The 23,505-nt window shown below is 49.8% G+C and overlaps 1 protein-coding gene across 1 annotated transcript; it reads right to left on the reverse strand.

Annotated features, from left to right (window-relative positions):
* Window positions 1–9,040: 9,040 nt before the first annotated feature.
* LOC129698409 (P2Y purinoceptor 3) lies at window positions 9,041–13,081 on the reverse strand. The gene has a single exon (XM_055637557.1). The coding sequence runs from the start codon at window positions 12,513–12,515 to the stop codon at window positions 11,388–11,390; it is 1,128 nt and encodes a 375-aa protein (XP_055493532.1). The 5' UTR covers window positions 12,516–13,081; the 3' UTR covers window positions 9,041–11,387.
* Between the last annotated feature and the right edge of the window lie 10,424 nt (window positions 13,082–23,505).

The raw sequence follows: 23,505 nt of genomic DNA on the forward strand, positions 1-23,505 counted from the left end.
ATTAACTTATTGGGAATCCTGCACCAGCACTCCCAAGTCCCTCTGCACCTCCGATTTCTGGATTCTCTCCCCATTCAGGAAAAAGGCTGCGCCTTTATCCCTACCAACAAAATGCACGACTCCACACTTTGCTGTACTGTTTACTATCTACCACTTCTCTGCCCACTCTCCCAACCTGTCCAAGTCCTTCTGCAGAGTCCCTGCTTTCTCTACACTACCTGCCCCTCCACCTATCTTCGTATGCTGATATGATATGGTATGAGAGCATACTGACCGGTTGCATCGTGGCTTGGTTCGGCAACTTGAGCGCCCAGTCCATCATCGGCTCTGACCTCCCGTCCATCGAGGGGATCTATCCCAGTCGCTGCCTCAAAAAGGCTGGCAGCATCATCAAGAACCCACACCATCCTGGCCACACACTCACCTCCCTGCTACCTTCAGGTAGAAGGTACGGGAGCCTGAAGACTGCAACGACCAGGTTCAGGAATAGCTACTTCCCCACAGCCATCAGGCTATTAAACTCAACTCAACTCAAACATATCTCTGAACATTAATAACCCATTATCTGTTTATTTCCACTTTATCCGTTTATTTATTCATGTGTGTATATATTTATCTAATAGTATATGGACACACTGATCTGTTCTGTATTCATTACCTACTATGTTCTGTTGTGCTGAAACAAAGCAAGGATGTCCTTGTCCTATCAAGGACACATAGAAACATAGAAAATAGGTGCAGGAGTAGGCCATTCGGCCCTTCGAGCCTGCACCGCCATTCAATGTGATCATGGCTGATCATCCAATCTCAGTATCCTGTACCTGCCTTCTCTCCATACCACTGATCCCTTTAGCCACAAGGGCCACATCTAACCCTCTTGTAAATATGGCCAATGAACTGGCCTCAACTACCTTCTGTGGCAGAGAATTCCACAGATTCACCACTCTCTGTGTGAAAAATGTTTTTCTCATCTCGGTCCTAGAAGATTTCCCCCTTATCCTTAAACAGTGACCCCCTTGTTCTGGACTTCCCCAACATCGGGAACAATCTTCCTGCATCTAGCCTGTCCAACCCCTTAAGAGTTTTGTAAGTTTCTATAAGGTCCCCCCTCAATCTTCTAAATTCTAGCGAGTACAAGCCGAGTCTATCCAGTCTTTCTTCATATGAAAGTCCTGCCATCCCAGGAATCAGTCATGACCATAAACTCTCTTGACTTGACCATCCGCAAGCTTGGCCACAAAGACTTCAATCCCCTCGTCCAAATCATCAATGTAGAAAGCAGCATGCGTTGGTTGGGCCGAATGGCCTGCTTCCATGCTCCATGATTCTATTGACATGTACTGTAAATGGTAGGAGACAAAGGAATCGAGTATAGAAGTTGTGAGGTCTTTAGTTTAGAGATACAGCGCGGAAACAGGCCCTTCGGCCCACCGGGTCCGTGCCGACCAGCGATCCCCGCACACTAACGCCATCCTACACCCATTAGGGATCATTTTTACATTTTATACCAAAGCCAATTAACCTACAAACCTGCACGTCTTTGGAGTGTGGGAGGAAACCGAAGATATCGGAGAAAACCCACGCAGGTCACGGGGAGAACGTGGAAACTCCGGACAGACAGCACCCCTGGTCGGGATCAAACCCCGGTCTTCGGTGCTGCATTTGCTGTAAGGCTACAACTCTACCCCTGCCCCACCGTGATCACCCGACAGGTCATGTTGCAGTTAATAGACACTAGGTGCAGGAGTAGGCCATTTGGCCCTTGGAGCCAGCACCGCCATTCAATGTAATCATAGCTGATCATCCCCAATCAGTACCCCGTTCCTGCCTTCTCCCCATATGCAATCGTACACGCATTCTTACTTTTACTGGACATTTGTAGTCAGAAGTTTAAAAATATGTTTGAATCAAATCAGAAGATTATCTGAGACACTTTGTCACACACATGTTCTCAACACTCCATCAATTCTCTGCCTCAGAGGGCGGTGGAGGCCGGTTCTCTGGATACTTTCAAGAGAGAGCTAGATAGGGCTCTTAACGATAGCGGAGTCAGGGGATATGGGGAGAAGGAAGGAAGGAACGGGGTACTGCTTGGGGATGATCAGCCATGATCACATTGAATGACGGTGCTGGCTCGAAGGGCCGAATGGCCGAATGGCCTACTCCTGCACCTATTGTTTATTGTCTACATTTACTTGAGAAATTTCCATCATAATTTGCCAAAAATATTAACACGACTGGACTTTCATTTGAGTCACCAGGACTAAAAGAGTATTCGCTGGTTACAAGGTACATTCTTTGGTTTGCAGTAAGAAGAATCGTATATAGAGCAGCACCAGCTACCACTGGACACTGTGATGAAAGCCAACCTCTGGTACTGTGGATAGACACAAAATGCTGGAGAAACTCAACGGGTGCAGCGGCATCTATGGAGCGAAGGAAATAGGCACACGTTGGGGGGGGGGGGGGGGGGGGGGGGGGGGGGGGGGGGGGGGGGGGGGGGGGGGAGAAGGGGGGGAGAAAGGAGAAAGGAGAAAGGAGTAAGGAGAAAGGAGAAAGGAGAAAGGAGAAAGGAAGAGGAGGAGGGAGGGCTGAGAAGGGGAGGAGACAGCAAGGACTACCGGAAATTGGAGAAGTCAATGTTTATGCCGCTAGGGTGCAGACTGCCCAAGCGGAATATGAGGTGCTGCTCCTCCAATTTCCGGTGGGACTCACTCTGGCCATGGAGGAGGCCCAGGACAGAGAGGTCGGATTTGGAATGGGAGGGGGAGTTGAAGTGCTGAGCCCCCGGGAGATCAGGTTGGTTAATGGAGGTGTTCGGCGAAACGATCATGTTATAGGAGTTCGAAGAAGGGTCTCGACCCGAAACGTCACCTATTCCTTCGCTCCATAGATGCTGCCTCACCTGCTGAGTTTCTCCAGCATTTTTGTCTACCAACCATGTTATAGGAAAGATGTTATCAAAGGTCTGTTTATTGTCACGTGTGCCAATTAAGGTGAAGTGAATCTCGAATCGCCATACGGGTGTACTAACAAATATGGCAACAACTACATAAAAGTTAACATAAACATCCACCACAGTGGATTCCCCACATTCTTCACTGTGATGGAAGGCAATAAAGTCCAACCTTCTTCCCCCTTATTCTCCCGTGGATGGGGCAGTCTAAGCTAAGGGTATGGACCAAATTGCGGGCAGGTGGGACTAGTGTAGCTGGGACATGTTGACCGCCAGTGTGCCCGTTAACATAAACCCCACGCACGTACGCAGAAACCCGGCGAATTACCGTTCAACCCCGTTCCGTCACAACCGTCGGGGTTCGGGTTATGACCGAGCCGTTTCCCGGGGTCATGTCCGTGCCCGGGTGGTGCTGGAAAAGCGACTACTCGCAGCCCACGGGCACTGGGGGATTTCCGGGACCGCTGGGCACCGCGGGGGGTTGGAAGTCATCCTCAATAAGGATGGTGATACAGTTGTCTGGTAGTTTATTTCGTTTATTTTGTTTGACCAGTATTTCTGGGTTATCCTGCCGATTGACAACAAACTCCTTCAGTCTGAGCTCAGTCTCGGCCATAAACATCACCAGGGACTCCTGGCGTGACTCCAGCATTTTGTGTCTGCCCTTCAGTGACATCTGGTGGCACCTGCAGTTCCTTCCAACATCACGAGAGAGCGCACCAAGCTCACGGTGTCTCTGGTGGCATCTGCAGTCCCTTCCGACACCACCAGAGAGCGCACCAAGCTCACATTGTAAAGAGATGCAAGAAATTGCAGATGCTGGAATTGGCTCTAAGCCCCTCCCACCCCTATAATTACCCATTTGGTGGTGCCCCCCCCTAATTACCTATTTTGTGGTGCCCTCCCCCCCCCCTCTCTAATTCCCCATTTACCAATGCCCCCCACCCTCAATTGCCCATTTGATGGTGCCCTCCCCTAATTCCTAATGTTACACCACACCTGGAGTATTGTGTCCAGTTTTGGTCCCCTAATTTGAGGAAGGACATCCTTGTGATTGAGGTAGGTTCACGAGATTGATCCCTGGGATGGTGGGACTGTCATATGAGGAAAGGTTCTAAAGACTGGGCTTGTATTCACTGGAGTTTAGAAGGATGAGGGATGGGATGGGAGATTGCAACCTTCACATGGTCCACCTTGTTTCGACGAATGCAATCAACCCAGCGTACACAATCAAACAAGATCAAATGGAACGAGTGCTCCTACAACATTAGGCTGTGCACGCCATACGCAAGAAGAAGACAAAGGATCTTATAGAAACGTACAAAATTATAAAAGGACTGGACAAGCTAGATGCAGGAAAAATGTTCCCAATGTTGGGCGAGTCCAGAACCAGGGGGCCACACAGTCTAAGAATAAAGGGGAGGTCATTTAAAAATGAGAAGAGAAAAAAACGTTTTCACCCAGAGAGTTGTGAATTTGTGGAATTCCCTGCCACAGAGGGCAGTGGAGGCCAAGTCACTGGATGGATTTAAGAGAGAGTTAGATAGAGCTCTAGGGGCTAGTGGCATCAAGGGATATGGGGAGAAGGCAGGCACGGGTTATTGATTGGGGATGATCAGCCATGATCACCATGAATGGCGGTGCTGGCTCAAAGGGCCGAATGGCCTCCTCCTGCACCTATTGTCTATGTTTCTATGTTTCCTCATTTGCTGATGCCCCCCCCCACCTAATTCCCAACACTTTAAGCCTCCGATCCACATACAGTATCTGCCTAAATGACTGTTTTTTGAAGTGTGAATTCTTTCCGCTTCTATACCTTCCTCTGGCACCTCAGTCCAGGTATGGAATACCTCCTCAGTGGGAATCTTGATCATCCCCAATCAGTACCCCGTTCCTGCCTTCTCCCCATATCCCCTGATTGCTTTTTTTATGAACCCTATCTAGCTCTCTCTTGAAATGTTATTTCTCTCTTGTTATTTATTGATTTAAGTATTATCGATGGTAGTATTGATCATCCCCAATCAGTATCCCGTTCCTGCCTTCTCCCCATATCCCCTGATTGCTTTTTTTATGAGCCCTATCTAGCTCTCTCTTGAAATGTTATTTCTCTCTTGTTATTTATTGATTTAAGTATTATCGATGGTATTATTGATCATTTATGGTCAATTTGAGGAAGGACATTCTTGCTATTGAGGGAGTGCAGCGTAGGTTTACAAGGTTAATTCCCGGGATGGCGGGACTGTCATATGCTGAGAGAATGGAGCGGCTGGGCTTGTGCACTCTGGAGGTTAGAAGGATGAGAGGATATCTCATTGAAACATATAAGATTATTAAGGGTTTGGACACGCTAGAGGCAGGAAACATGTTCCCGATGTTGGGGGAGTCCAGAACCAGGGGCCATGGTTTAAGAATAAGGGGTAAGCCATTTAGAACGGAGACGAGGAAACATTTTTTCTCACAGAGAGTGGTGAGTCTGTGGAATTCTCTGCCTCAGAGGGCGGTGGAGGCCGGTTCTCTGGATACTTTCAAGAGAGAGCTAGATAGGGCTCTTAAAGATAGCAGAGTCATGGGATATGGGGAGAGGGCAGGAACGGGGTACTGATTGGGGATGATCAGCCATGGCGGTACTGGCTCGAAGGGCCGAATGGCCTACTCCTGCACCTATTGTCTATTGTCTATAAACTTCCTGTTCATCGCGGTGTGTGTCTGTATCACCTTGGCTTTGCACCGTGGATTTTTTTAGACAGCGCTCCCCCGCTTGCCCTGTCCCCCGCCTTTGCGATGTGTTTGTGTGTGTGACAACTTGACAATCGCCGGCAGTCCGCTGAAAACTCGCCTAAGTGGGACAGGCTCATTCGTTTATTGTGACCCTCCACCAAATCATTGCCCTTTCACTCAGACCCTTATGTAATTCCCCATTTCCTGGCACCCTCAGTTACAGGAATCATTTCATTCACCATTCACTGGTGCTTCCCCCCAACTCCCTAGGCAGCAAGTTCATAGTTTATAGCAGCAGAATGAGGCCATTCGGCCTATCAAGGGAGGCACGGTGGTGCAGCGGTTGAGTTGCTGCCTTATAGCGCTAGCGACCCGGGTTCGATCGTGACCATGGGCGCTGTCTGTACGGAGTTTGCACGTTCTCACCGTGACCTGCGTGGGTTTTCTCCGAGATCTTCGCTTTCCTCCCACGGTTCTCTTCGGTACTCCAAAGATGTCCAGGTTTGCAGATTAATTGGTGTCATTGTAAATTATCTCTAGTTTGACAGTAGACAATAGGTGCAGACCCGGGTTCGATCCCGACTACGGGTGCTGTCTGTATGGAGTTTGTACGTTCTCCCCATGATCACGTGGGTTTTCTCTGAGGTCTTCGGTTTCCCTCCACACTCCAAAGTGTAAATTGTCCCGTGTGTCTGTGTGTGTGTGTGTGTGTGTGTGTGTGTGTGTGTGTGTGCGGGGATCGCTGGACGGCACGGACTCGGTGGGCCGAAGGGCCTGTTTCCGCTCTGTGTCTCTAAACTGAATTAAACAAATTGCAGAGGGGTTAATGGAGGTCTGTTTCCAGTATTGTTAGCTGCAGTAAGTAACAATATTATTGTTCATACCAGTGAATTTAGATACAGCATGGAATTGGGCCCTTCGGCCCATCAAGTCCGCACCGACCAGCGATCACCCACACACTACTTCCATTTAGAACGGAGACGAGGAAACACTTTTTCACGCAGAGAGTTGTGAGTCTGTGGAATTCTCTGCCTCAGAGGGCGGTGGAGGCCGGTTCTCTGGATACTTTCAAGAGAGAGCTAGATAGGGCTCTTAAAGATAGCGGAGTCAGGGGATATGGGGAGAAGGCAGGAACGGGGTACTGATTGGGGATGATCAGCCGTGATCACATTGAATGGCGGTGCTGGCTCGAAGGGCCGAATGGCCTACTCCTGCATCTATTGTCTATTGTCTATTTACAAATTACATTCATTTACATGCAAATTAACCTACAAAACCAACACGTCTTTGGAGTGTGGGAGGAAACCTGAGCACCTGGAGGGAACCCACGCAGTTACAGGGACAACGTGCAAACTACGCACAGAAAGCACCCATAGTCAGGATCGAACCTGGGACTCTGGGGCTGCGAGACAGCGACTCTACCACTGCGCCACCGTGCCGCCACAATATGAACATGACAATTAAATACTCTTGGTGCTTGGCTCCAAGTGGGAATTGGCGATGGAGTTCACCGAGGCAACGGAGCAGGTTAGTAGAGGGATGTCCACACTCGATGGGCAGAATGGCCTGCTCTGGTGTCATCGCCATTGCCCGGGGGTGGGGGGGTGACAATGAAACAGGCGTTAGCTGGTCCCGGACAAAGACATGTGGACAGGGCCATGGATTGGTCAGGTTTAGAGGGATTTGGGCCAAACTCGGGCAAGTGGGACCAGTGTCAATGGGGCATCTCGGTCTCATGTGGCAACCCAGAGGCACGATGGTAGATTTGCAGCCTGACAGGAACGGGGTACTGATTGTGGATGATCAGCCATGATCACATTGAATGGCGGTGGTGGCTCGAAGGGCCAAATGGCCTACTCCTGCACCTATTGACTATTGCACGACCGTGTGGGTTTTCTCCAGGTGCTCTGGTTTCTTTCCACGGTCCAAAGGCGTGCGGGTTTGTAGGTCAAATGTTCTCTGTAAAATTGTCCCTAATGTGATTGAACTAGTGTACGTGCGATTGCTAGTCACCATGGACTTGGTGGGCCAAAGGGCCTGTATCCATGCTGTATCTCTAAACTAAGCAGGGCCGAAGGGCCTGTTTCCATGCTCCCAGCACTCTATGGCTCTCTGACCCTTGAGTGTTTAGATTAGTTTAGTTTAGAGATACAGGGCGGAAACAGGCCCTTCGGCCCACCGAGTCCGCGCCGACCAGCGATCCCCGCACACTAACACTATCTCCAACATTAGGGACAATTTTTACATTCACCAAGACAATCAACCTACAACCCTGCACGTCTTTGGAGAGTGGGAGGAAACCGAAGATCTCGGGGAAACCCCATGCATGTCACGGGGAGAACGTACAAACTCCGTAATGACAGCACCCGTAGTCGGGATCGAACCCAGGTCACCGGCTGCATTCGCAGTAAGGCAGCAGCTCTACCGCTGCGCCACCGTGACTGCCTTTGGTCATAAGTACATTAGTGGTAGGGGCAGAATTAGGCCATTCGGCCCATCAGGTCTACTCCGCCATTCAATCATGGCTGATCTATCTCTCCCTCCAAACCCTGCCTTCTCCCCATAGCCTCTGACACCCGTACTAATCAAGAATCTATCTATCTCTGCCTTAAAAATATCCGTTGACTTGGCCTCCACAGCCCTCTGCGGCAATGAATTCCACAGATTCACCACCCTCTGGCTAAAGAAATTCCTCCTCATCTCCTTCCCAAAGGAACGTCCTTTAATTCTGAGGCTGTGCCCTCTGGTCCTAGACTCTCCCACTAGTGGAAACATCCTCTCCACATCCACTCTATCTGGGCCTTTCACTATTCGGTAAGTTTCAATGAGTTGCCCCCCCCCTCATCCTTCTAAACTCCAGCGAGTACAGGCCCAGTGCTGTCAAACGCTCATTCCTGGGATCATTCTTGTCAACCTCCTCTGGACCCTCTCCAGAGCTGGCACATCCTTCCTCAGATGTTGGGGAACTAAAGTTGCTCAGCTTTCCTGACTTCCCAGCATCTCCTCTGCTGTTGGTGCAGTGGCTGTTCTCGCTGGTTGGATCGATAACCATGTTCCTTGGGCCTTGCTGGGGTGCTGGCCCTTGCCACATGCTCACTCTGCCACCAACTAGGTTCAGGTTTAAGTTTGTCCAAGTTTAGACAATAGACAATAGGTGCAGGAGTAGGCCATTCGTTCGTTTGAGCCAGCACCGCCATTCAATGTGATCATGGCTGATCATCCCCAATCAGTACCCCATTCCTGCCTTCTCCCCATACCCCCTGACTCCGCTATCTTTAAGAGCCCTATCTAGCTCTCCCTTGAAAGTATCCCGAGAACCAGCCTCTACCGCCCTCTGAGGCAGAGAATTCCACAGACTCACAACTCTCTGTGTGAAGAAGTCTCTGTTCTTATTCTCTTATTCTTCCCCTCATTCTTAAACTGTGGCCCCTGGTTCTGGACTCCCCCAACATCGGGAACATGTTTCCTGCCTCTAGCCTCTAGTTCAAACCCTTAATAATCTTATATGTTTCAATGAGATACCCTCTCATCCTTCTAAACTCCAGAGTGTACAAGCCCAGCCGCTCCATTCTATCAGCATATATGCAGTGGCGGACTGGCCAGGGTGTCAGCTTGCCCGATGGCAAGTGGGCCCCTGATGAAGTGGGCCCCCTATATCAAGTGGGCCCCTGATGAAGTGGGCCCCCTTTGTCTCCTGGCAACCAATACTTTTAGACCCAGTCCGCCACTGAGCATATGACAGTCCCGCCATCCCGGCAATTAACCTTGTAAACCTACGCTGCACTCCCTCAATAGCAAAAATGTCCTTCCTCAAATTAGAGGACCAGAAATTAAGTGTCTTTAGGTTTATTATTGTTGCCTGTACCGAGGTACAGTGAAAAGCTTTGGTTCGCATGCTGTACAAAGATTGGATAGTATCGTACATAAATGCAATCAAATCAAACAGGAGTGCAGAATATAGTTCTCAGCATTGTAGCGCATCAGTTCCAGAGACAAAGTCCAATGTCCGCAGTGGGGTAGAGGTGAATCGGACAGCAGCCGCATGGTGGTGCGCGCTTTCAAGCTTCTGTACCTCCTGCCGGACGGGAGCGGGGAGAAGAAGGAATGACGGGGGTGGGACAATGCTTCGATTAGGTTGTACGAAGGAACTGAAACTGCAGATGCTGGTTCAAACTGAAGATAGACACAAAAATGCGGGAGCATCTCAGCATCTCAGGAGAGAAGGAATGGGTGACGTTTTGGGTTGAGACCCTTCTTCAGAGCTGCCTTTTCCCCAGGCAGTGCCAAGTGTAGATGGAGTCAATGGTGGGAAGCTTGGTTTGTGTGGGTCTGCAAATCTCATGCTCTTGAGCCAAGCTGTTCGACAAAGCAGGCAACCCTCAACATGATGCACCTGTAGTAGTTTGTGAGCATCATTGGACACATGCCGAATTCTATCCATCTCCTAAGGAAGCGATGGCTCGCCTTCTTGGATGTCGTAAGGTCGGAAGGAAATAGAAGCAGAATTAGGCCATTCGGCCCATCGAGTCAATTCCGCCATTCAATCAAAGAAAGTGCTGAACTATCTCTGCCTCCTAACCCCATTCTCCTGCCTTCTCCCCATAACCTCTGACACCCGTTTCATCAACGCGTTTGGACCACGACAGATTGTCGGTGATATTAACCCCAGGGAACTTGAAGCCCTCAACCATTTCGACTTTGGCACCATGGATGTGACTGACCTCCACCACTCTTCCTGAAGCCCATAACTAGCCCCTTCATCCAGCTGACATTGAGAATGAGGTTGTTGTCCTGACACCATGTCGCTACGTTTTCCACCTCCTTCCAGTGGCCCGCCCTGTCAACGTTCATGATCGATGGTCGATGGATCAACAGACAATAGGTGCAGGAGTAGGCCACTCGGCCCTTCGAGCCAGCACCGCCATTCAATGTGATCATGGCTGATCATCCCCAATCAGTACCCCGTTCCTCCCTTCTCCCCATATCCCCCGACTCTGCTATCTTCAAGAGCCCTATCTAGCTCTTTCTTGAAAGTATCCAGACAACCTGCCTCCACCGCCCTCTGAGGCAGAGAATTCCACAGACTCACAACTATGTGAAAAAGTGTTTTCTCGTGTACCTGCTAAATGGCTTACTTCTTAGTCTTAAACTGTGGCCCCTGGTTCTGGACTCCCCCAACATGTTTCCTGCCTCTAATGTGTCCAAACCCTTAATAATCCTATGTTTCAATAAAATCCTCTCATCCTTCTAAACTCCAGAGTGTACAAGCCCAGCCGCTCCATTCTCTCAGCATATGACAGTCGCGCCATCCTGGGAATTAACCTGGTGAACCTACGCTGCACTCCCTCAATAGCAAGAATGTCCTTCCTCAAATTTGGGGACCAAAACTGCACACAATGCTCCAGGTGTGGTCTCACTAGGGCCCTGTACAACTGCAGGAGGACCTCTTTGCTCCTATACTCAACTCCTCCAACATGCCATTGGCTTTCTTCACTGTCTGCTGTACCTGCATGCTTCCTTTCATTGAACATGGACCCCCAGATCCCGTTGTACTTCCCCTTTCCCCAACTTGACGCCATTTAGATAGTCTGGGAAGTTGAGGATGGAGTGGGTGCAGGGTTTGGCCACATGGTTGGTTGGCCAGAGGTCCACCGTACACCGTCCGAGCGTCAATCATCACGGCGTGCCCTCCTGCTCAACCGTAGTCTTCTGATTAGAGTTGACCATGAGCCAGGGTCCTTGCGCCCAGCCTGAAGTTCTTGTGGGTGAGATAGAACAAGATGGGGTCCAGCACGCTGTTCATGCTGGCCAATGGCCTGGTGGCCTTGTACGCCTGTGCGAACCTTTGGAGGGTCTGGCAGGGGACGTAGCGGCGTGTGCGGACCACCAGGTACATGGTCTTGGTCAGGTGGAAGGGCAGGAAGCTGACCACGAAGACGGCGGCCACGATGGCGACCATCCTGAGGGCGCGGACCCTGCCCTGCCGGTTGGCCAGGCCCAGGCGCCGGTCGGTCTTGCCCAGGGCCACCATCATGGCGCAGTCGCACGCCAGCAGGCCGAGGAAGGGGAGGATGAAGCCCACCACGGTCAGCGCCATGCCGTAGGGGAAGTAGTGGGCGGAGGACTCGGGGCTGCTCAGGTCGTAGCAGACGGTGCGGTTCCTCTGCACGCCGGTGGTGGCGAAGACCCAAGTGGGCGCGCACTCCGCTAGCACGAAGGCCCACACCAGGCCGCAGACCCTCCAGGCAAACCTGGGCCCCCGCCTCTTGTGCCAGAGGCTGAGCGGGTGGCAGATGCCGATGTAGCGCTGGATGCTGATGCAGGTGAGGAAGAGGATGCTGCCGTGGAGGTTGGCGTAGAACAGGAAGCGCACGGCCTTGCAGGCCAGCTCGCCGAAGGGCCAGTAGTCCATGCGGATGTAGTTGTAAATGAGGAGGGGCAGCGAGCAGACGTACAGGGCGTCGGCTGCCGCCAGGTTGAGCGTGTAGATGGCGGTCTTGGTCAGCGGTCTCCCCGAGCACAAGATGTGGACCATCACGGTCAGGTTCAGCGCCATCCCCAGCACCAGCACCACCGTGTAGGTGACGGGCAGTAGAATGTTCTTGAACTTCTCCTGGAAGGTGCAGCCGCTTCGGCCGGTCCCCATCCAGGGCAGAGACTCCGACGAGGAATTCTCCATCTCCCGCTCGCGCGCCGGTGATGCCGGCTCACATCTCCACCGCCGGCTCAGCTCAGCACGTCCCAGCCCTGGCAAAACAGAAACACCGTCACCATTTAGAATATCGCGTTCAGTTCTGGGCACCACGTTACAGGAAAAACATAGAAACATTGATAGAAACATAGACAATAGGTGCAGGAGGAGGCCATTCGGCCCTTCGAGCCAGCACCGCCATTCATTGTGATCATGGCTGATCGTCCCCTATCAATAACCCGTGCCTGCCTTCTCCCCATATCCCTTGACTCCACTAGCCCCTAGAGCTCTATCTAACTCATCCAGTGACTTGGCCTCCACTGCCCTCTGCGGCAGGGAATTCCACAAATTCACAACTCTCTGGGTGAAAAAGTTTTTTCTCACCTCAGTCTTAAATGACCTCCCCTTTATTCTAAGACTGTGGCCCCTGGTTCTGGACTCGCCCAACATTGGGAACATTTTTCCTGCATCTAGCTTGTCCAGTCCTTTTATAATTTTATATGTTTCTACAAGATCCCCCTCATCCTTCTAAACTCCAGTGAATACAAGCCTAGTCTTTTCAATCTTTCCTCATATGACAGTCCCGCCATCCCAGGGATCAATCTCGTGAACCTACGCTGCACTGCCTCAAAAATGCTGGAGAAACTCGGCGGGTGAGCCAGAAGGGATAGGCGATGTTTCGGGTCGAGACCCTTCTTCAGTCTGTTCCTTCGCTCCATAGATGTTGCCTCACCCGCTGAGTTTCTCCAGCATTTTTTGTCTACCTTCAATTTTTCCAGCATCTGCAGTTCCTTCTTAAATGTGTTCCAGGAAAGATATTGTCAAGCTTCAACGGGTTCAGAGAAGATTTACGAGGATGTTGCCAGGACTAGAGGGTGTGAGCTACAGGGAGAGGTTGAGTAGGCTGGGTCTCTATTCCATGGAGCGCAGGAGGATGAGGGGTGATCTTATAGAGGTGTATAAAATCATCAGAGGAATAGATCGGGTAGAATCTTTTGCTCAGAGTAGGGGAATTGAGGACCAGAGGACATAGGTTCAAAAGGTGAAGGGGAAAAGATTTAATAGGAATCCAAGGGGTAACTTTTTCACACAGAAGGTGGTGGGTGTATGGAACGAGCTGCCAGTGGAGGTAGTTGGGGCTGAGACTATTCTAACGTTTAAGAAACAGTTAGGCAGGTACATGGATAGGACAGGTTGGAGGGATATGGACCAAGCGCAGGCAGGTGGGACTAGGGTAGCTGGGACATTGTTGGCCGGTGTGGGCAAGTTGGGCCGAAGGGCCTGTTTCCACACTGTATCACTCTATGACTAAACCTTATCTCTCAAGGTGGAAAAGTCAAAGACTAGAATGCATAGTGTAGTTTAATTTAGAGACACAGTGTGAAATCAGGCCCTTCGGCCCACCTAGTCCACGCCGACCAGCGATCGCCCCGTACACTAGTTCTATCCTACACACTAGGGTCAATTTTCAATTTATACAGAAGCCAATTAACCTACATACCTGCACGTCTTTGGTGTGTGGGAGAAACCTGGAGTAGCCGGGATGGTCACGGTGAGAACGTACAAACTCCGTACAGACAGTGCCCGCAGTCAGGATCGAACCAGGGCATGGTGCTAGAAGGCTGCAACTCCACTGCTGGGCCATATGGTGTAATGGTTCATATGATGCAAACGCAAGTCGGTGGGACTAATGTAGATGGGGCATCTTGGTTAGCATGGGCATGTTGGGCCGAAGGGCCAGTTTCAGTGCTGCATGACTCTATAAAAGTTGTAAATGTCTCCACTTCCATAGCTTCTTCTGGCCGCTCATTCCAGATATGGACAGTCCTCCGTGTGAAAAAGTTGCCCCTCAGGTCCTAGGGTGGTTACAGTGTTGCAGCAGTAGAGTTGCTGCCTTACAGCGAATGTAGCGCCGGAGACCCGGGTTCGATCCCGACTACGGGTGCTGTCTGTACGGAGTTTGCACGTTCTCCCTGTGACCTGCGTGGGTTTTCTCCGAGATCTTCGGTTTCCTCCCACACTCCAAAGACGTGCAGGTTTGTAGGTTAATTGGCTTGGTGAATGTAAAAATTGTTCCTAGTGTGTGTAGGATGTGCTGGTCGACACGGACCAGGATCGAACCGGGGTCTCTAGCGCTGTGAGGCAGCGACTCTACCGCTACGCCACCGTGCAGTTATGGGCCAAGCACAGACGCATACAAGGATGAGAGGGAATATCATTGAAACATATACGATTGTTAAAGGCTTGGACACGCTAGAGGCAGGAAACATGTTCCCGATGTTGAGTGGGTCCAGAACCAGGGGCCACAGTTTAAGAATAAGGAGTAAGCCTTTTAGAACAGAGACGAGGAAACACTTTTTCACACAGCGAGTGGTGAGTCTGTGGAATTCTCTGCCTCAGAGGGCGGTGGAGGCAGGTTCTCTGGATACTTTCAAGAGAGAGCTAGATGGGGCTCTTAAAAATAGTGGAGTCAAGGGATATGGGAAGAAGGCAGGAACGGGGTACTGATTGGGGATGATCAGCCATGATCACAGTGAATGGTGGTGCTGGCTCGAAGGGCCGAATGGCCTACTCCTGCACCTATTGTCTATTGTCTATTGACTACCCTTACATGCCAACTTGGTCAGTACGGACAAGATGGGCCGAAGGGCTTGTTTCCATGTCTCCCTTGGGATTCTATTCCAGGGAAGTAAATCATTTTGGGATCGGCAACAAGTTTCTGGGAATTGAAGTGGAGTCGGACTAAAGCCTTTGAGAATTGGAGAGAGGAGAGAGTTGGCACAGGAAGCTGCTCCATACAGTCTGTTTAGATAACGTACATAGTTCTCATACTGCACACCGATCGCAACCATTCTCAGCTGTCGTCAATCCAGCTTGTTCAATAACACACACTTTGTCACGGAGGCTATTTTTCACAAACGTAAATTCTTGCAGGCCCAAACAATGCTTCACGGGAAGCATGTGTAATCCCTGCAGCCTGTGTTCTCAGTGGAGACATAGAAACATGGACAATAGGTGTCGGAGTAGGCCATTCGGCCCTTCGAGCCAGCACCGCCATCCACTAGAATCATGGCTGATCATCCACAATCAGGACCCCTGTTCCTGCTTTCTCTCCCATATCCCTCGATTCCGTTAGCCCCAAAGAGATAAATCTAACTCTCTCTTGAAAACATCCAGTGAATTGGCCTCCACTGCCTTCTGTGGCAGAGAATTCCACTGATTCACAACACTCTGGGTGAAAACGTTTTTCCTCATCTCAGTCCTAAATGGCATCCCCCTTATTCTTAAACTGTGTGACCCCTGGTTCTGGAATCCCCCAACATGTTTCCTGCCTCTAGCCCATCCAATCACTTAAGGTTTTTGGATGTTTCTATGATCTCCTCTCATCCTAAATTCCAGTGTATACAAGCCCAGCCGCTCCATTTTATCAACATATGACAGTCCCTCCATCCAGCGAATTAACCTCGTGAACCTACGCTGTACTCCCTCAATAGCAAGAATGTCCTTGCTCAAATGTAGAGACCAAAACTGCACACAATACTCCAGGTGTGGTCTCACTAGGGTGCTGTGCAACTGCAGAAGGACCTCTTTGCTCCTATACTCAAATCTTCTTGCAATGAAGGCCAACATGCCATTAGCTTTCTTCACTGCCTGCTGTCCCTGCATGGTGCGATGGTGGGGTGTGGGGGAGGGCGGGTGTGGGGGAGGGCGGGTGAGGGGGAGGGCGGGTGAGGGGGAGGGCGGGTGAGGGGGAGGGGGGGTGAGGGGGAGGGGGGTGTAGTGTAGGGGGGTGTGGGGGAGGGAGGGAGGATGTGGGGGAGGGAGGCTGTTGGGGGTTGGAAGGTTGCGGGGGGTAGGGGAGGGGGGGTGTATGTGGGAGAGGGTGTGGGCCCCCCGCTCACACTTCGCTCGCTCCGCTCCTCCAGCTTTATTCTCGCGGCCGGTGATTGACAGCGGGTGCTGGAAGGGGCGTCGCCGTCCTGATGAAGAGCCGACCAATATCTTTTCTAATATTTCACCGATCGGAACAGAACTTAGTGCGCTCGGAGCAGAGGAGAACGGTGAGTAAGGTGGCAAAAAATCGTAGCGCTATGGGGAGTCGTTTTTGCGCAAATGCAATTACAACGCAGACCGGAAATGGTCAAGATGAGAGTTTTAGTAATAACTAGACCAAGTGCAGACCCGTTGGGTCTGCTCCCCCAATGGCGTGATCCCCCAACCCAATATTCCACCATGCACCAGTCTCCTCCAACGGAACTGAACCCATTCCCAAATGTAAGATTCCAGCAGTCCCCTGCCTCCCTCAGCAGTGGATTAAAAAAAAAAATCCAATTTCACCTCCCGTATTGCAGTTCCAATTGCAATACCAATTGACCCTCCCCCTCCTGTTGAAGCACTTGCTGTGATATCCCATTGAGGTAAAAAGTTCAGAGTGTTCCTGTCTTGCAACTTTGTTTTGAAGTGTGTTGGAAGCTGATAGGAAGGAGCAGCGAATCAAAAGGAAGAAAGGCAGCCGGCAGCCGGACGGACGGAAGGTGGTAGTCACAGACTTTTATTAATAATAGATAGATAGATAGATAGATAGATAGATAGATAGATAACATTGTTATGCACTATTAAAGTTGCCAGGGGTAAATGGGACGGAAAAGTTTGGGAACCCCTTGCACTACTATCTGTACACTGTAAATGGATTGATTGTAATTATATATTGTCTTACCACGGACTGGTTAGCACGCAACAAAAAGCTTTTCACTGTACCTCGGAACATGTGACAATAATCTAATCTGAACCAAACTAACCCCAGTCTCCTGCCTTCTTCCCTGTGAGTATTTGGTCATAAGTACGTTAGTGATAGGAGCAGAATTAGGCCATTCGGCCCATCAAATCGACTCTGCCATTCAATCGTGGCTGATCTATCTTCCCCTCTCAACCTCATTCTCCTGCCTTCTCCCCGTAACCCCCGACACCCGTACTAATCAATAATCTATCTATCTCAGCCTTATTAATACCCATTGACTTGGCCTCCACAGCCGTCCGTGGCAAATAATTCCACAGATTCACCACCCTCTGGCTGAAGAAGTTCCTCCTCATCTCCTTCCTAAAGGAACGTCCTTTAATTCTGAGACTACGACCTCTAGCCCTAGAGTCTCCCACCAGTGGAAACATCAGCGCCTATCCCACGAGTATGCGACTGCATGCGGCAAGCGCGACCAAACCAGAAGCGGGGGCCGCGCGGAGGTCGAGAGATCCCGTACGAGTTGACGTGAAGCTCGAGCGAAGTCCGCGGGAAGTTCGCGTGTGACGTACGGCGTCAAGACGCTGCGTCCGGCGTTGAGATGCTGCGCACGCCCGTCGAGGCGGTGCGTACGGCCTCAATGCGGCTGCGGGCCGGCAGGCCGTTGCCGCGGGGGATTTTTGCACACGGTCAGTTTTTCGGAGCCCCGCGCGATGTCGGGGCCAGCTCCGCACAACTCCATACGGCTCCGGCGATCGAAGTGGGACCGGCCCCGCGAGGCCGTATGGCTCAAGTGACCACGTTAGGTCGCGCTTGCCGCATGGAGTCGCATGCTCGTGGGACACGCCCTATCCTCTCCACATCCACTCTATCCAAGGGAGGTGGAACATTGGAACACAGAAGATTTAACCTAGAACAGGGCATGGAATATAGAGCATAAAGTGGACACAGTCGAGCGGACTGCATACAGCATTGAGCGTCGAGAATGAAACGTGGAAGGTAGGACATAGAACAGTACAGACGACACAAATACTAGCTGGTTTAAACTGACGATAGACACAAAAAGCTGGAGTAACTCAATGGGTCCGGCAGCATCTCTGGAGAACAAGTTGGAACAGGTTGGAACCCCTCTTCAGACCCTTCATCTGTCCGAGGAAAGGTTCCGATCCGAAACGTAGCCTCTACGCGTTCTCCAAAAATGCTGCCTGACCTGCCGAGGTACTCCAGAACATTTGTCCTTTTTTTTGTAAACCAGCACCTGCAGTTCCTTGTGCCTTCATAAAACAGTGCAGCCCCTGCCTCAACTACCTCCTCTGGCAGCTCGTTCAACACACTGCATGGAAAAGTTGCCCCTCAGCTTCCTACTAAATCTTTCCCCTCTCACCTTAAACCCGTGTCTTTTGGTTCTTAATTTCCCTTAATTTAGTTTAGAGATACAGCGTGGAAACAGGCCCTTCAGTCCACTGAGTCCGCGCCGACCAGCGATCACCCATACACTAGTTCGATCTTACATACTAGGGACAATTTACACAAGCCAATTCACCTACAAACCTGCACGTCTTTGGAGTGTGGGAGGAAACCAGAGCACCCGGAGAAAACCCACGTGGTCACAGGGACAACGTGCAAACTCCGCACAGACAACACTCGTGGTCATGATCGAACCCGGGTCTCTGGCGCTGTGAGGCAACATCTGCGCCACCACATCATCTTAAACAAGGCGTATAGGGTAAAACGCACGTTTCTACTCTGCGTAAAGGAATCAGGAATAAAGATCAGGATCCCAAGAAGGAGTTAAAGGAATATGAGACTTTTTAATCATTTGACTAAACTGCAGGAAGGAGATGGCAATCTGATGAGGAAACATATTTTGTATAAATATTTACAATGTTAAAAGTTCATTAACAGACAGGTATTAAAAATGCAAGAAACAAGTGCCAACTCAAATACCTTGTGTCATGTAAAACATGAAACTATGAGAGGGATAGACATAGAAACATAGACAATAGGTGCAGGAGGAGACCATTCGGCCCTTCGAGCCAGCACCGCCATTCATTGTGATCATGGCTGATCGTCCCCTATCAATAACCAGTGCCTGCCTTCTCCTCATATCCCTCGACTACACTAGCTCCTAGGGCTCTATCTAACTCTCTCTTAAATCCATCCAGTGATTTGGCCTCCACTGCCCTCTGTGGCAGGGAATTCCATAAATTCACAACTCTCTGGGCGAAAACGTTTTTTCTCACCATACAGTCTTAAATGACCTCCCCTTTATTCTAAGACTGTGGCCCCTGGTTCTGGACTCGCCCAACATTGGGAACATTTTTCCGGCATCTAGCTTGTCCAGTCCTTTTATATGTTTCTATAAGATCCCCCTCATCCTTCTAAACTCCAGTGAATACAAGTCTAGACTTTTCAATCTTTCCTCATATGACAGTCCTGCCATCCCAGGGATCAATCTCATGAACCTACGCTGCACTGCCTCAATCACAAGGATGTCCTTCCTCAAATTAGGAGACCAAAACTGTACACAATACCCCAGATGTGGTCTCACCAGAGCACTATACAACTGCAGAAGAACCTCTTTACTCCTATACTGAAATCCTCTTGTTATGAAGACCAACATTCCATTAGCTTTCTTCACTTCCTGCTGTACCTGTAAGCCAACTTTCAGTGACCGGTGTACAAGGACGCCCAGGTCTCGCTGCACCTACCCCTTACCTAACCTAACCCCATTGAGATAATAATCTGCCCCCTTGTTTTTGCCACCAAAGTGGATAACCTCACATTTATCTATATTATACTGTATCTGCCACGCATCTGCCCACTCACTCAACCTGTCCAGGTCACCCTGCAACCTCCTAACATCCTCTTCACAGCTCACTCTGCCACCCAGCTTTGTGTCATCCGCAAACTTGCTAGTGTTGCTCCTAATTCCCTCTTCCAAATCATTAATATATATGGTAAACAGTTACGGCCCCAACACCGAGCCTTGCGGCACTCCACTCGCCACTGCCTGCCATTCTGAAAAGGACCCGTTCACTCCTACTCTTTGCTTCCGGTCTGCCAACCAATTTTCTATCCATATCAACACCCTACCCCCAATACCATGTGCTCTAATGTTAGTCACTAGTCTCCCGTGTGGGACCTTATCAAAGGCTTTCTGAAAGTCTAGATACACTACATCCACTGGCACCCCTTCATCCATTTTACTTGTCACATCCTCAAAAAATTCCAGAAGATTAGTCAAGCATGATTTCCCTTTCATAAATCCATGTTGACTTGGACTAATCATTTTACTGCTATCCAAATGCCCCATTATTACCTCTTTAATAATTGACTCCAGCATCTTTCCCACCACCGAAGTCAGGCTAACTGGTCTGTAATTCCCCGTTTTCTCTCTTGCTCCTTTCTTGAAAAGTGGGATAACATTAGCTATCCTCCAATCCACAGGAACTGATCCTGAATATATTGAACATTGGAAAATGATCACCAATGCGTCCACTATTTCTAGAGCCACCTCCCTGAGGACCCTGGGATGCAGACCATCAGGTATTGGAGATTTATCATCCTTCAGTCCCATTAGCCTACCCAATAGTATTTCTCGACTAATGAAAATTTCTTTCAGTTCCTCTACCCCCTTAGATCCTCTGTCCTCCAGTACATCTGGGAGATTGTTTGTGTCTTCCTTAGTGAAGACAGATCCGAAGTACCTATTCAACTCTTCTGCCATTTCCTTGTTGCCCATAATAATTTTACCCGTGTCTGCCTTCAAGGGACCCACATTTGACTTAGCTACTCTTTTTCCCTTAACATATCTAAAGAAGCTTTTACTGTCCTTCTTTATATTCCTTTATATGCCAGCTTCCCTTCGTACTTCATCTTTTCAGCCCGTATTGCCCGTTTTGTTTCCTTCTGTTGTCCTATGAAAATTTCCCAGTCCTCTGGCTTCCGGCTACTCTTTGCTGTGTTATACGTCTTTTCTTTAGTTTTATTCGATCCCTAACTTCTCTTATCAGCCACGGTTGCCTCCTACTTTGGGTCCTGAACCTACCTGATTTTCCCAGTCTACCTGCATATTGAAATCCCCCATCACCACAGTGGCATTACCTTGGTTACATGCCAGTTTTAACTCCTGCTGCAACTTACACCCTACATCCGTGCTACTATTTGGGGGTCTGTACATATCACCAATTAGTGTCTTCTTGCCTTTACAATTCCTCAACTCAATACACAGTGACTCTACCTCGTCAGTCCCTATGTCTTCCCTCGCAAGGGACTGAATTCCATCCCTCACCAGCTGAGCTACCCCCTCTCCTCTGCCCACCTGCCTGTCCTTTCTATAGCATGTATAACCCTGAATATTAAGTTCCCAGGCCCGATCCTCCTGCAGCCACGTCTCAGTAATCTCCACAATGTCATATCTACCAACCTCTAACTGAGCCTCAAGCTCATCTACTTTACTTCTTATACTTCGCGCATTCATATACAATACTTTTAATTCCTTACGCATCTCACCTTTCACATCGATCCCTATTACACGTGGCCATACTCTCCTATCCCTTTGTGAGCTTCCTTTCCCATTAATTCTGGGGTCATTAACCATCCCTTTACTCTCTTTCCCTTTATCTCCATCCTACACTATCCCATTCGACACCCCACGCCCCTTATTCAGTTTAAACCACCCGTGTAGCAGTGGCAAACCTGCCTGCCAGAATGCTGGTCCCCCACCTGTTAAGATGCAATCCGTCCCTTTTGTACAGTTCCCCGTTACTCCAAAACAGATCCCAGTGATCTAAGAATCTAATCCCTGCCCCCTGCACCAGTTCCTCAGCCACACATTCAGGTCCCGAATCTCCCTGTTCCTGTTCTCGCCAGCACGAGGAACTGGAAGCAAACCGGAGATAACAACACCTGGAGGTCCTGCTTTTCAGCATTTTTCCGAGCTCTCTAAAGTCACGCTGCAGAATAATCATCCCCTTCTTTCCGACATCGTTTGTGCCGACATGCACTACCCTTTCCGGCTGTTCACCTTCGCCCTTGAGGACTGTCTGCACTCCGTCCGTGATCCTGGCACCGGGAAGGCAGCACACCTTCCTCAAATCCAGTCTGTTGCCGCAGAAACCCCTGTCCATACCTCTCACGATGGAGTCTCCAACTACAATGGCGTTGCCTGATATTGGCCTCTTTGGTTTTGGCTCAACAGCCCTTTTTGCTTCGCAAGCCAGTCCGCCGCTCAGTGTGATAACGTCTTCTGTCCCGGCAGCTTCTAAATGGGTGAACCTGTTCACAAGAGGTACAACACCCGTGGACCTTTGCATTCTATGTTTCCCTCCCTTTCTCACCGTCTTCCAGTACCTTAGGTGTAACAATCTTACTGTAGGACTTGTCGAGGAACCACTCCGTTTCTCGAACGAACCTGAGGTCATCCACTTGCTTCTCCAGTTCCCCAACACGGCCCTTCAGGAGCTGTACCTGGATGTACTTCTCACATTTGTAGCAGCCAGAGGCACCAGCAGTGTCCTTGACCTCCCACATACTGCAAGCATCGCACTGAATCAGCTTGCTTGACATCTCCTTCTTTCGTCTCTCCCATCTCCAGCATTTTGCGTAACCTCCTCTCCTCAGCCTCCTCGCTGAAGACTCTCGAGCTAAAGACTCACACTTTTCTCACAGGGCACATCCCTCACTGCCGCTCCCTAAGAGCTGTCTTGCTAATATTGACTGCTAAATTGCCTAATTTACCAATTTGCAAACCAAATTCCTCAGTTTTAAACTGTTTTCCACCTCTGACTCACTTCAAACTCTCCTCCCACTCAGGTTAGAGCCAATCAGTGCTTTCTCCTGCTTCTCTTTGTTGCTGTTCAAAATCCACGGGAGCTCTGAGTAAAAGCTTTTATGGACATGGATAAGCTTTTTCCATTGAGAGTAGGGAAGATTCAAACAAGAGGACATGATTTGAGAGTTAAGGGACAAAAGCTTAGGGGTAACATGAGGGGGAACTTCTTTACTCAGGGAGTGGTAGCTGTGTGGAATGAGCTTCCAGTGGAAGTGGTGGAGGCAGGTTCAATTTTATTTAAAAATAAATTGGATAGGTATATGGACGGGAAATGAATGGAGGGTTATGGTCTGAGTGCAGGTAGATGGGACTAGGTGAGAGTAAGTGTTCGGCACGGACTAGAAGGGCAGAGATGGCCTGTTTCCGTGCTGTCATTGTTATATATGCTTATATGTGGAAACAAACATCAAGTCTACATTCTACATTCTACACAAAGATAATAGAAACATAGAAACATAGAAATTAGGTGCAGGAGTAGGCCATTCGGCCCTTCGAGCCTGCACCGCCATTCAATATGATCATGGCTGATCATCCAACTCAGTATCCCGTACCTGCCTTCTCTCCATACC

This window comes from Leucoraja erinacea, chromosome 6 (assembly GCF_028641065.1).
Source record: "Leucoraja erinacea ecotype New England chromosome 6, Leri_hhj_1, whole genome shotgun sequence".
NCBI lineage: Eukaryota > Metazoa > Chordata > Chondrichthyes > Rajiformes > Rajidae > Leucoraja > Leucoraja erinaceus.